This window comes from Penicillium crustosum (assembly GCF_028827405.1).
Source record: "Penicillium crustosum strain IBT 35664 chromosome Unknown utg000002l_segment0_segment0, whole genome shotgun sequence".
Classification (NCBI taxonomy): domain Eukaryota; kingdom Fungi; phylum Ascomycota; class Eurotiomycetes; order Eurotiales; family Aspergillaceae; genus Penicillium; species Penicillium crustosum.
Window position 1 is genome coordinate 8416524 of NW_026623123.1, and position 13397 is coordinate 8429920.

Here is a 13397-nt window from a genome sequence, read left to right on the forward strand (position 1 = left end):
CTCCATCGACAGCTATTAGATGTATATAAAATGAAAGACAGCTTCTTTGTGGTAAATTCCTCACGGAAGTACGCGGGTTCGTTTGGTACGTGCATAAGGTCCCTGTCTCGTGCCTTGACCACCCCTGTCTAATTTCAGCGGATAAATCGAGGGTGGTCCGTGCTTGCCGGGCGACATACCATGTTCGAACTATGTGAAGAATTTGAAGCCGGGCACAAGCTAAATACAGTGGCTGAGTGAATAACCCAGGAGATGACGGCGATAGATGGTCCAGGGGGTCCACGGAGCCCTGCCATTCATATCTGACTAAGCGGCCAACTAATCGATCCCCTGATCCATTTAAGGATGGTAGGAGCCATTTGGTCCCTGTACTGACACGTGAATTTGAAGATCATAGCCCATCGAAAAACGGTCGGATTGCCGAAATCCCCCTGTTCCACTTGGAACAATTATTCAGCCAAGGTTTCGGAGTAAGCAACCATTTTCCGTCTTAAATGAGAATATTGCGGGGTGCGCGCATATTAGTGCATGTGCATGCGCATGAAGAATCGATGTCGCAGTTCTCCTTGCGTAGAATAGACCATGTGTTTGAAGGATTTTGAGAGAAGGATTTTGAGATGCGAAATTGATCCTAGCTTTCTGGGCACAGAAAAGCAAGTTTGATTACAACCCGGAGAAACTTCGCAAATATCCTGACAGTTTATTCAGGGGGAAATCTTGAAAAAAAGGTGGATACCTTCCACAATCTTAGATATCGCGTTCTCTTCTAGAAGCAGCATTTTCTCCGCCCCGCTCTGCGCCGCCGTCTCACATTTGCTAAGGAGATCTGCCGAAATGCATAGGGAAACAAATCCAATCCGAATACGCAGTGGTCGGATAAAGTCCTACATGACAAGGGTTCATGGTGGAAAAGGCACACGTTGTGATAGCGCGCAATCGTTTTCCGAGTACTCCGTGATGCCCCACGCAAGCTTTTTAGCCTTTGGTATTATCCGGATGCTGTGGAGTTCCGGTCGCGATCTCGTTGGATAGCCAATATAAAATGTGAGACAGGACTACTCGGTGCTCTACACGAAACATGAGTCCACCGGTCTAGAGTCCGAGTTATTCCTCAAATGGACGGCTTCCGAAAGAAGAGAAGATGGATAGTATAAAGCAAACCGACAAACCCGAGTTCATGCGATCAGAACAACTCCAATTTCCACACACACCCGTCTATCCTGAACACCAGTTCCAACCGCAACAATGAAGTCATTCGTCGCACCCATGTCTCTCGTCTCCCTGGCTCTGTCCGCCGTGGGCAACGCCGCCATCATCCCATCCAACGACATCGCCCGTCGCAGCACAGAGATCTGTGAGCAGTATGGCACAGTCTCCACGGACAAGTTCACCCTCTTCAACAACCTCTGGAACCAAGACAAAGACACCAACGCCAAGCAGTGCACCACTCTGGACTGGAGCAACGGCAACGCCCTCGCATGGCACACCTCCTACTCGTGGGCCGGTAACTACCCCAATGAGGTCAAGAGCTACGCCAATGCCGGTCTCAAGTTCACTCCTCAGATCCTGAGCACTGTTAAGAGCCTCAAGTCCTCCTGGACCTGGAGGTAAGTTTTCCTGTTTTTAACCCCATGCACATGGTTACACATGTGCATTCTGAATGAACAGCCTCGCTAACTGTCTCTGGAATAGCTACTCCAACACCAACATCGTCGCTGATGTCGCATACGACCTGTTCCTCAGTTCTACTCCTACCGGCAGCGAGGAGTACGAGATCATGGTGTGGCTTGCTGCCCTGGGTGGTGCCGGCCCCATCTCCTCCACTGGCAAGACCATCGCTACGGTCACCCTCAACGGTGTCGAGTGGGATCTCTGGGTTGGTCCTAACGGTCAGATGACTGTCTACAGCTTCGTCGCCAAGTCTACCGTCACTGAATTCGGTGGTGATCTGCTGTACTTCTTTGATTACCTCGTCAAGAACCACGGTCTGCCCAACAACAAGTACTTGAAGACTGTGCAGGCTGGCACTGAGCCTTTCACCGGTACTTCCGAGTTGACCGTTTACAACTACTGGGTTGAGCTTCTGTAAATCGTCTAGCGGTTTAGCACAGATGGGGTGATTGAGACTTGGATTCCATACTCTGTTGCTGTTTAAACGGCCAGGGTGGTCTGGGACGTGTACGATTAGGACTGGGATGAGATGGTGTATTCATCAAGAAATGCAAATTAATTTGGACTCCCCAACATCATCAAAATGAACGAGAAACCACACATCCAATAATAGAAAGACCTATAATTACCAACAAGACACACGGACACATTAACCTCAGCCCACTACACCGTACACACGGTCGCATTGTCCGTGTTTCACACCAATCCCACTGTAGAGCACACCAACACGATCTCTAACCGCCGACCCAACACTGAAACAAGCCCTACGATCCTGAAACCTATCCAAGCGCCTAGCTCCACCAAACTCTTGGAATCCCAACGGCCCCATAATAATAATGGGAGCCTGGACCACATCTGTGGGAACACCTGTGGGAACAACCAACACATGGGGGAAAAAAAAAACCTGTTGTACAAAACGAAAAGCAAGCCCTCTCAACCAACCGTATATCCAACACATTCCAACGGCGACAAAATAGCGAGACGCCATGCTGAAACGAGGCGCAGTTCACATAGCCAACATTCCAAATCGCGTCCTGATTCGGCTTGGCGGAATGGCGGGTGATGAGCCCCGCGTATTGGGGAGGGTCTGGGGTTATGAGAAAGCAGGAGCGCGCGTAGAGAAATCTAAGAATAACAAGACCTACATAAGTACTCCGTACATATGTATCTACAAAAAAAGAAAAATATAAAATTAGAAACGCGAAACGTCGCATCGCTTCCATGGTGTTGGGATCGTAAGCGCTGGGGCGGGAAGGCGGGAAGGGAGTTTCCCAAGGCTGGCATGGAGTGGAGGAAGAGACGGGGAAGACGGGCGCTTATATAGATGCATAATGTACTGTACTCCGTACCTGGGTATGCATATGCAGTGTGTTTTGTCTTTTTTTAGGCTATGGAGTCCATGGAGGTACCGAGTACGGAGTAAGAAGTAACTAAGTAGACGCTAAGAGTACTATGCACGGAACATTGCATGCATCCCACGGGATTGCAATATACATTACTGCATGGGTCGGGGAGAAAAATCAGAAAAAAGAAAAGAAAAGAAAAGAGGTTGGGAAGAGGTTGGAAAAATCGATAGATAGATCTAACGGGGAAAAAGGGAAAAGTATGACGAATGATTGTGACCTACCTTATGTGAGGTGGGAGGATTTTCAAGGTTCGGATATTTATCTTTTGGTGGAATTGGGAGACTCCGTACTGCGTAGGTATGTTGAATCCCTCGAACACGCTAAATTCGCGTGACAGGGGGGTTGGGATCCAATGAGGAAGGGGAACTAGTTAAAAAGGATTATAAACTGTAAAAGAATTAAAAAGGATTAAAAGGACTAAAAGGATTAAACCAGGAACACTTGGACAGGGATTCTAGTGTCGCCCCACGGTGATATCGGAAACTGACAGGTTTCGAGTGATTGGGCACTAACGCGAGTTCGCGGCGCCAACTTGAAATCGCCACCTTTTGTTTTTTTCAGCTGAGGTTGGATTGTTGGATTGTTGGATTTTGGATGTTGGTTTTTGGAGATTAGGCAGTAGGGTAACATTATGTAGATACTATGTACGGAGTAATAAGAGGAAATTCTATTTTGGTACGCGTTCAAGGAATGGAATGACTAGATATGAGACGGTCAGTTTCATCGTTTCATACTCCGTACTCCGTAGTTCATAGGTGAATAATGGAGTGGACCTTTCTATATGGCGATCCTGGATGTTGGATCTCCCCCTTATTTTTTTTTTTTGGTTTTTCATGTAGAATGTACAATACTATCACATTTAAAATAAAAAAACCAACTAAAAGAAAAAAAAACCCCCAACACGAAATACCAACAAGTTCATACATGAAAATGAGGCACTGAACCCTCTATTGGATGAATCTAGGGATAATAACGCACAGGTACAATAATAGTCTATCAAGTGTACATCACCCGTTCTCTCGACAAATCAGCTCACTTTCTCTCGTCTCAGACTCCGCGCGCCAAAAGGTTGGAACATCTAAGATCCAACTATGCAGGTTCATTCAATTCTACCCCTGTGCTTGGCCTATTCCTTCTGTCTTCTAACTGGATGACACGTCCTTGCAGGGGAAACACCCGTATTCCCCCCTCTACTCCCACTCTGGCGCATACCAGATACTATAACTAGACAGGTATTCCGCCCAGATTCTTCACGAGATTCATCCACATGCCCAACGTCGTCATCCTTTCCTTTTAATAATTCTCTTTTGCTTTCATCTTTTCAACTTTTCACTTTTCTATAATAATTTCCTGTCAGAAACATTATTTCCAATTTATTGCCTACTTGCAGTGAACTGTGGATTGTGTCTCGAATAAATATCCGTCGCGGGTCTCAGTTTTGCGTGAAGCTCTCAGTTAGGGCTATCGATAGGCGTTGACACGACAACCCCAACTATCCCATCCTTACTGCAACATTCTTTTTTCTTACCAAGAAAAGAGTACTTGATCTGAAAGTTATCCTGCTGGTCAGGAATTCAATTTTCTCTCGACCTGTGTTTGTTTCTTTGATCTGATTTTCGCTGCTTCACTTTGTGTCGACTTTCATCTGATACCCTCGCAAACACACAAAGACCATTGTCTCGTTTTGCCCAAAGGTCCTTGAATTGGATTGTCCGAGACAATTCATTACCAGGCCAAATTCTTTGATCGCTGCCTGCTTGTCGACATACTTAATTCCCATCCTCGACCGGTCTTCTCCGACAACCTCTCTCTATCATATCCCTCTACCATATATCACTCTTTCACAATATGGATTCATTGTCACTCAACCGAGCGGCTCTCGATGAGTTCGTCACTACCCGAGTCACTCGCGAAATGGTGTCACACCTCGCTCAACAAGCTGCCCAGGTCATCCGCTGTGAGGCGCATGTGACCAACACCGTCAACCAGAATGGCCAACCTACACCACCATCCACTCCCCCAATGGAACCCTCTAACCTACCTGACCTGCCCTCAATCGAGGCCTTCATCGCCTCACTGGTCGCCCGGTCGCAGGTGCAGGTACCCACTCTCATGAGCTGTCTCGTCTACCTTGGTCGTCTTCGTTCGCGCCTACCACCAGTCGCAAAGGGCATGCGCTGCACTGTCCACCGCATCTTCCTGGCTTCACTCATCCTCGCCGCAAAGAACCTCAACGACTCGAGCCCCAAGAACAAACACTGGGCCCGTTACACCGCAGTGAAAGGGTTCGAAAGCTTCGGCTTCTCCCTCCCCGAGGTCAACCTCATGGAACGCCAGCTCCTCTTCCTACTTGATTGGGACCTGCGCATCACCGAGCAAGACCTTTTCACTTACCTCGAGCCCTTCCTCGTCCCCTACCGTCAGCGTCTCATCGCTCAAGAGCAAGAGCGTCTCGCCGAAGAGGAATACCTCCACAAACAACAACAACACCGCGAATGGTATGGTATCCCATTCTCTCGCTTTTTATCATAACACTCACTAACCAATCCCCAGGCGCCGTCTTCACGCCTCAGCTGATCTGCTAGCCAGCCGTCTCCGCCGCCAAAAGCTGGAAGCCCGCGGTGAGACCCGTCGGGCAAACGACAACTCCATCCGCCGTCTCCCCACCCACGTCTCGTGCCCAACAATGCACAACACCCACTACGCAACTCAACATGTTGCAGAGCACGATCGCTACAACCCTTATCAGCGTCAGCGTGCATCCCCCAGTAGAATCAACCGCTCTGTCTCCCCACCATCCGTCCGCGACGTTCCAGCCCTCTCCCACGCTGAGACGCTCAACTCTCTCTGCTCGCGCTCTTCCAGCGTCGCACCAAGCTCAAGAGGCACACCAGCTTCTATCAGCACGGTTTCCTCCCAGGGTGCCGACGACCTCATGCTTTCGGACTCGTCCCGCAGCCCTGCATCCCTCTCTTTGAACTACGGCTATGTCAACGTCCCCCACCTCGAATCCAAGAAGTCCTTTGAACCTATCCGCCAGCCATCCAAGAAGCTGAAGACCAGCAGCCACGCACACAGCGGTGGATTCGTGGCTCGCTTCCTCGCTTCCGCTACAGGCTCTTACATGGGCGGTCGTCGATCTCACTAAATCGAGCCGGTTCTCGATTTCTTTTTTCTTTAGCAATCCGATCTTTTACTTAATCACCCGATGCTATTCCTGCATCTCTCATTTTTCCTATCTCCTGATCACCTGGTTCAACTCACATTCCCATATGACTTTTTATTTCCTTTTCATATTTCCATATTGCTGCTTTTGAAAAAGCTGTTCACCCCGTTGATACGCACATCTGCCAATACCCCACGCTCACACCTGTCTCTCGATGTTCGCATACGTCACCCTACATCGTATGAGCTTGATTCCGACCAGAGTTGTCATCCTCTCTGCTTTCCTTTCGTCTTTCGTCTTTCATCTCTTCCACTCGCTACTGCATCTGCCTCTCGCATTCGGCGTTTGTATCTCTGGTATCTCTTATGCCTGTCTTACACTTCACTCGTTTTCCACTGGATACTATCCTATGCTTAGACCTTTTTGCTCGCGCTCGCGATCTACGTTGTACTTTTTGATGTACTTACCTCCTACTTGGACAATGAAACTTACTCAACTTTGGATCTCGTATAATACTGTAAACCGTAAGAATGTAATGTATAAGCCTTGTTGTAGTCACAGTAAGAACATTGAACCTAATCCCCACACCCCCTTGCGCAACTATACAGGATAGTATATTGCATACCCCTTCACAACCCTAACCCCTCATTTCCGTGTCCCTTACCAATACCCTTACCCTTATCCTTATTCTCAGCCTCAATCCTCACCTTATCTTTAACATCTTCTTTCTCCCTAAAGAAATCCCCCATCATCCTCCCAGGCTCCGTCCCACCATCTTCCCCAGCCACAAAACACTCCCCAAAAGCCTCAATTCCAGCCTCAATCCCACCCTCCAGCGAAAGCTCCTCCCACCTCGAAACCAAAGCCTTCTGTCTACGCACAGCAAGAGGCCCATTCCTTCCTATCTCTGAAACCCACTCCAAAACAGCACCATCAAGATCCTCATCCGCAACAACCTTCTCAACAAGCCCCCAGCTAAGCGCCTCCGTAGCAGAAATCGTCCCGCCAAGTAACAGTAATTGTCTTGTACGACCCCAGCCAATTAAACCGGGTAGGAGTGCTGCTTCAACGACGGAGGGGATACCGAGACGAACCTGATGCATGTTAATATTACCCATTTCAACATACCAAACCAACTTTCAACCTATCCATCCACACATCCCATTCCAATATAATATCATAGAAGTATCCATGGAGAACGTAGAAGTAAAAGTAGAAGTAACAAAAAAGAAAGAAAGAAAGAAAAAACAAACCTCCGGCATCCCAAATACCGATCCTCTCCCGGCAACTCTCAAATCACAAGCCGCAGCAATCTCCAACCCTGCCCCAAGCGCGAACCCGTTAATCCGCGCTATAATAGGGACGGGACACGTTCGGATCGCGGTGCATGCTCCGTGGACGTTTGTTATGAATTTCCGTGCTGCGGCGGCGTCTGGTAGGGTTGATAGTTCCGTTAGGTCTGCGCCGCCTATGAAGGATTTCGGGCCCGCGCCGGTTAGGGTTATGGCGAGGAGATTGGGGGTTTTGGAGATTTGGTGCAGGGTTGAGGTTAGGGTTGTTAGGAGGGGGGTTGTTAGGGAGTTTAGTTTCTTGGGGCGGGTGATCGTTAGGTGGGCTATTTTGGTGGTTTTGTGGAGGGTCCAGGTTGTTAGAATTGACATTTTGGTGTTTGGAGGGAGGATATATTGAGTTGGGGGATTTGGAGGGTGGAGTTGGAGGTTGATATATGGGTTTGTGCTTATACTTTGAGGCCGAGGAACGCCGAGGCGTGGGGAAGATAGATTTAGGTAGGTGGTACCTAGGTTTCCCCGCATTTATGTATCCTCGGGTAGGTTTAAGGTATATTATACGTATTATAGGCTAAGTGTTGATCTTGTTATAGGACAGGAAAGTAATAGTTAAAGGGTCCCTTTCAACATGGTCGTTGTCGGGTGGGAGCTGAGTCAAGGATCGTTAAGACTTCCAAGGTTGAACCCAAGAAACGATCTGTTATGTGGCAGCGGCAGGCCTCTTGGCTGATTTTAACTAATAATCCACGAAACATTGACTCTGGGAAAGTACTGCAGTTGTGCTGCCAATCTATAGAGGTTATTTTCCATTAGAATCCGGGTTTAAGATGGTCTTCAAGCCATTTTTTTCACCGTCGGTATGCCTACTAACGTGTTGATTGACATTTGTAGGTCGTGATTCATCCGGATTCTGAGTAAGCATCTCTTTGTTCAACATAGTACAGCGAATGAATGATGTTTGCATTAGCATTTTGTATTTACTGCATAGTAAATGGCAAATAACAAACAAATTACAATGGAAATCAGTACCATGGATATAAAGTCACTCTCATATCACTTGTCGGTCTTCTCCTTCATAATCTTCGGCCATTTTTCAATCATCAATCTGTCACCTTTCAAATGAGTGGGAAATTTAGAGAAACGACGTGGACAGGAGTATCTGAGACAAGTGCTAAGCACTTTACATCGGCGTGGGTAAACGATGGCTCTCTGGAAAGGATGTGTCTAATACTGATTTACTAGGATGCTGCCGCTGTACCACGGTCCCCTTATCAAGATACGACTCCAGCCAAGCGAAAAAGAGTATATGATTTCAAAGGACCTTCTATGCACAGAGTCACCTGTTTTCTTAGCGATGTTTAAGCCCGGGTTCCGAGAATTCGACGAGCAGACTGCAACCATACAAGAAATGGAAGACGTCGTGTCCGAACAGAGTATCGAAGCACTTATCAAGTGACTCTACACTCGGAAGATCGAGTCGGATATCAAAGACAAAGAAGACCGCATTTCAGCTGCCATAGAGCTAGCAAGACTAGCAGACAAATACCAGATCACCGGGATGGAATCCAAGGTGGCTCAAGACATCAAGGAAGCCATTTGCTACCTAGATAGCCAGAATACCAAGCGCTACGTCCCCCTCGACAACGTCACTTGGCCTTGGCTCACATCCAGGCATATCATTTCGGGGAGTTCCTTGCCTCGTGGACATCCAGTGCGCCAGACCCTGGCAGCAGCTTGTGTTGCAGGGTATCTTGGAGGCAAAACCCACAAATTTGCCCAGGAAGCTGAGGATTACCCAAACTTTGGAGCTGATCTTCTCCGGGAGGTACGAGTAGCCTTGAATGCTGCCCACAAGCTCAACGAGACGGTCGCTTTCACAGATCCTTTTGACGATAAAATCATTTACCTACCCCAGAAGTCGAGCTGGACTTGGGCTGCAAAGAAGTAATGGAGTTTAAAGTATTTCTCTAAGATTTGAGCAGCTTCGAGGTATGAACGCTCGGATGGGCATTGGAACTATTGGAATTGCTACACATCAATTTGAAAGAAGTCTAGGTAGAAAATTGAAGGTCTAAATTGAACGTCTAAACTCCCACAGAACATCTTAGTCAAAAGAGTACACTGAACTATGTTCGGCTGATATTTGTAGTCGACGCGCGTAGAGAACAAACAAACGACATTGGAGATTTATCTTGTGAAGCTGCACATTCGTCAATCGTCTCATTCACACACCTCAGCCAACCTTTCATCCCATCAATCCATCAAGTCGAGACGAGAGATGAGTGAGATATCTGAAAAAAGTGCTGAGCCGTTCGCAACAGCGTAAGCCTTTACTAAAGTCTCACTGACTAATGGAAGTTCACTAACTCTTCCTTCTCTAGAAGGCTTCCACTCTATCACGGTCCCCTCGTCAAGGTTCGAATCCAAGATACTTGCGAATATGAAATCTCCAAAGCACTCCTCTGCGCAGAGTCTCCGGTTTTCACCGCCATGTTCGAAGGCTCTTTTCTAGAGGCCCAAGAGCAAGCCGTGGATCTAGAGCTAATGGAAGGCGTTATCTCGAAGCGGAGCGTTGAGGCACTCTTTCAATGGCTTTACCTTCGGGTTGTCAAGTTTGATATCGAGGACCCCAGAGAACACATTTGGGCCGCCATTGAGCTTGCAAGGCTTGCGGACAGATACGGGATTACCGGAATAGAATCCCAAACAGCCGAATACATCAATGAAATCATTGTTGACAATCCGGATCCAGATTACGAGCTGGATCCAGGCGAGCTAGCCTACAACCAAAACTTCTTGCTACGAGAGGAACACATTATTTCGGGAATTCTCTTACACTATGGCCATCCCGTGCGCCGTGCTTTGGCTAATTCCTGTGTTGCTGACTTTCTTGAACACTGTCCACATAAATTTGCCGACACAGCTCGAGAGTATCCCGAATTTGCAGCCGACCTTCTCCACGAAGTGAGCCTAGCCCTGGACATTCTGAGATGGTATCCCGGGATTGATTTGGGAAGTCTTCCTCCTCCTATTACCCATGGCATATGAGACAGCGACTATTGGATTACACCACGGACCCTCGAAGACAGATTTTGATTTCGTTCAGCGAATTTATGAGTTTTTTGAATGGAGAAATTCGTTGGAAGCTGTATCAAGGTATTGGTCTTTGCTGTATGTGGGAATATTTGCGGGTTATTTGGGGCAGGACTGCTGTTGGTGTGCTAGTTTTGTTGAGAGCCTCTCGAATCACATTGACATCAAATGAGACCATGTAGAACTTTTACCGTCTTCGTAAAAAGAGCATCCAAATTTGGGAATCCTCTTACGCGATGGTCACCCCATGCACCGTGTTTTCGCCTCGGTTTCCGTTGGAGGGTTTCTCCAAGGCAAAGAGTACAAATTTGCCAGCTGAACTCAAGAATACTTTAACTTTGGAGCTGATCCCTCCATGAAGTGGTCCTGGCACTGAATACTCTCAAAGAAATGCATATGCCTTTTTTCAGAGACCCTATTAGAGGGAGAAAATGGTATCAGTGTAGGGATGAATGTTGAGGAAGCTCCATTGTGTGCGTCTAGTGAAGGTACAAGTTTTGAAAATTCAAGATCACTGGCAGTTGTGCTAAGGGATTGGGGCTTCTTCTACGGGACAGTTAGGTGCTACTTGGGGACTGGTATGCATCTATAGGCTCGTTGAGGCTCATATGGGTTAGGGGTATCTGTTTCTACGAATAATATCGACTTCCTCCTTCGAAATGAAGCATAGGTGGAAATGGAGCACACAGCATAGGTGGAATCGAACGTCAAACAATCCAATAAAAAATAACCAGAACAGTTGTTCTATTGAGATAAGCCGCCCATGGTACACGTAGGCCAAAGTAAATGGCCAAGGCAATGTTTCAAGCGAGTCAAATAACAAGAAATGTCAAAATCCAGGCAATGCTAGCTGTTTCGTTACTCGTGATCATCTCAATGCAAATCGCCATGACAGCTCTATAGAGCCGGGCTTTCCCAGTACTCGCGCTTGATCCTCATAATGGCAGAGTGCTTATGCGGGAAGCTGACCTCGCCTTCTTTGTAGAAGCCTGCTTCTTGGAGGTAATTAATGAGTCTGCAAGAAGTTAGCACATTCATCTTCATTTCCCTTTTTTTGCGTATTAGCAATAGCACCGACAACTCACTTGATATTATCAACCCGCGGCTCCAGCACCACAGATTCAGTTCGCATATCCGACAAGAAGCAATGGTGCACCAGCGCACTCAACCAAACCGCAACCCGATGCGCACCCCGGAACTCCTGTTCCCCAACGAGCAAATGAATTCCTCGATCGTAATTATCCACATGGTCCACAAGTCGTCCCAGCCGATCTTCCTTGACCCAGTAGATCTCAAAATACCCAAACGGCTTCCCGTCCCAACATCCGATAACAGGGAAACTGTGTCGGCTAGTCAGACTAGCCAACAGGAACTTCTCTTGTACAGACTTCTCTCCGCCTTCACCCCACATCGCCTCCACCCGAGGCACATTCATCCACCGGTGCAGCGTGTCCAGATCAGAGCAGATATTCTCAGTAAGATGCTGCGCGATACTAGTCACAGACGCGGTAACAGGCGTCCCGGGTCGACTATCAGTCCCCTGCGCCGACATTGGCACAAACGCCACGCGGAACGAGAGATACTGACTCAAACTTGGCACGTAGCGCACGTAGAAGACCTCACCCTGATGCGGCGGTTTCGGGCGCACAGGGTGTCGCACCCCGTTCGTAGAGGTGAACTGCATCGGTGGAGGCGGATAGTATGTTGGTAGATGGCTACCAGACGTGAACGGTCCTACCGAGGTGAACGGACCCATATTCGCCGTGTGGAAGGTTGCTTCCATGGGCGCTAGAGTCGGCGGCGTTGCGACAGCTGGACCGCAGTCGGGCGCGGGCGATGCATTCCGCGACCGGTAGGGAGGTGTCGAGGCACGGCCTCGACTTGGAGTGAGGGTAAAGAGGAATAGACGTGGGTCGAGTTGCCAGAAGCTGCGTCGGCTTACGAACATCGTGGACCAGCTGCTTGAGTCGCGGGTTTCCATGGGCTGGAGACCGACGGAGGAGTCTTCGGTCGCTATTAGGCCCATGCGCTCGAGCTTCTGGAGCAGGTTCCGGCCTTTGAAGATTCCTTCGCGCTTGATATTTATGCGCCAGACACCTTTTGGTCGGCCGTTGGGCGGGGTCATGCTTGATGCGGCGGTCTCGACGTGCAGGTCTGGTTCAGGTTCGTGGAAGTACCACCATAGGGTTGCCCACAGCATCATGGCGATCTGGCGCGTGGGTGAAGTCACGGGTTTGAAATCGCTTGTTGGTGGATTGACTATATACGAGATGTAGAGGGAGTCGCGGGTCAAGGTGGGGGTGGTGAAACGGGTGAAATTGTCTTCATCATCGCGGGGTTTGTCCTGGTCTGGTTCATCTTTCTGTTCTTTTTCCTTAGGAAGCTTCTCCGTATGGATTATAATTGTCCAGCCTGGAGGGAAGGTGGAGTTGTGCTGGACGTTGAAATCGGCGGACTTGAAGGTGACCCCACCAAAAACGGGCGAGACGTTGAAGGTGAGGCCATTGGGCAAGTAGCAGACGTTGTTTCGCATGGCGAAGATATCTTTGATATCTTGGGGATATTCTGGGGAGTCACAAGACCTCTTTATAGAGTAGCAGACTTTTAATCTCTGCTTTGGCCCCTCACTGCGCGGGGTGGGAAGAATCGTGCACCAACAGCAACTAAGGCAGCTAAAGCAGCTAAAAGGAAAGATATCCAATGCCAATAGCTGGATTGGTAATGCGAAGCTGGAGATTGCTCAGAGAAAAAAAAAAAAAGAGAAGGAAGATT

The 13397-nt window shown here is 48.3% G+C and overlaps 7 protein-coding genes across 7 annotated transcripts; 5 read left to right on the forward strand and 2 right to left on the reverse strand.

The window, feature by feature from the left end:
• Positions 1–1245: 1245 nt before the first annotated feature.
• On the forward strand, positions 1246–2089 carry N7487_006705 (uncharacterized protein; the record flags this gene model as incomplete). Its single annotated transcript, XM_056874452.1, has 2 exons — positions 1246–1607; positions 1693–2089. 2 exons carry the CDS (start codon positions 1246–1248, stop codon positions 2087–2089), a joined length of 759 nt encoding a protein of 252 aa, XP_056732172.1.
• A 2836-nt stretch (positions 2090–4925) lies between these two features.
• Positions 4926–6225, forward strand: N7487_006706 (cyclin family protein; the record flags this gene model as incomplete). Its single annotated transcript, XM_056874453.1, has 2 exons — positions 4926–5575; positions 5631–6225. 2 exons carry the CDS (start codon positions 4926–4928, stop codon positions 6223–6225), a joined length of 1245 nt encoding a protein of 414 aa, XP_056732173.1.
• Positions 6226–6872: 647 nt separating this feature from the next.
• On the reverse strand, positions 6873–7904 carry N7487_006707 (uncharacterized protein; the record flags this gene model as incomplete). The annotated part of the gene is made up of 2 exons (XM_056874454.1): positions 6873–7337; positions 7497–7904. The coding sequence occupies 2 exons, from the start codon at positions 7902–7904 to the stop codon at positions 6873–6875; spliced, it is 873 nt and encodes a 290-aa protein (XP_056732174.1).
• Positions 7905–9090: 1186 nt separating this feature from the next.
• On the forward strand, positions 9091–9480 carry N7487_006708 (uncharacterized protein; the record flags this gene model as incomplete). Its single annotated transcript, XM_056874455.1, has 1 exon — positions 9091–9480. One exon carries the CDS (start codon positions 9091–9093, stop codon positions 9478–9480), a length of 390 nt encoding a protein of 129 aa, XP_056732175.1.
• Positions 9481–9810: 330 nt separating this feature from the next.
• N7487_006709 (BTB/POZ domain-containing protein) lies at positions 9811–10580 on the forward strand (the record flags this gene model as incomplete). The annotated part of the gene is made up of 2 exons (XM_056874456.1): positions 9811–9854; positions 9914–10580. The coding sequence occupies 2 exons, from the start codon at positions 9811–9813 to the stop codon at positions 10578–10580; spliced, it is 711 nt and encodes a 236-aa protein (XP_056732176.1).
• Positions 10581–10658: 78 nt separating this feature from the next.
• On the forward strand, positions 10659–10984 carry N7487_006710 (uncharacterized protein; the record flags this gene model as incomplete). Its single annotated transcript, XM_056874457.1, has 2 exons — positions 10659–10703; positions 10808–10984. The coding sequence occupies 2 exons, from the start codon at positions 10659–10661 to the stop codon at positions 10982–10984; spliced, it is 222 nt and encodes a 73-aa protein (XP_056732177.1).
• A 432-nt stretch (positions 10985–11416) lies between these two features.
• Positions 11417–13158, reverse strand: N7487_006711 (GNAT family N-acetyltransferase; the record flags this gene model as incomplete). Its single annotated transcript, XM_056874458.1, has 2 exons — positions 11417–11640; positions 11711–13158. 2 exons carry the CDS (start codon positions 13156–13158, stop codon positions 11523–11525), a joined length of 1566 nt encoding a protein of 521 aa, XP_056732178.1. The 3' UTR covers positions 11417–11522.
• Positions 13159–13397: the final 239 nt, after the last annotated feature.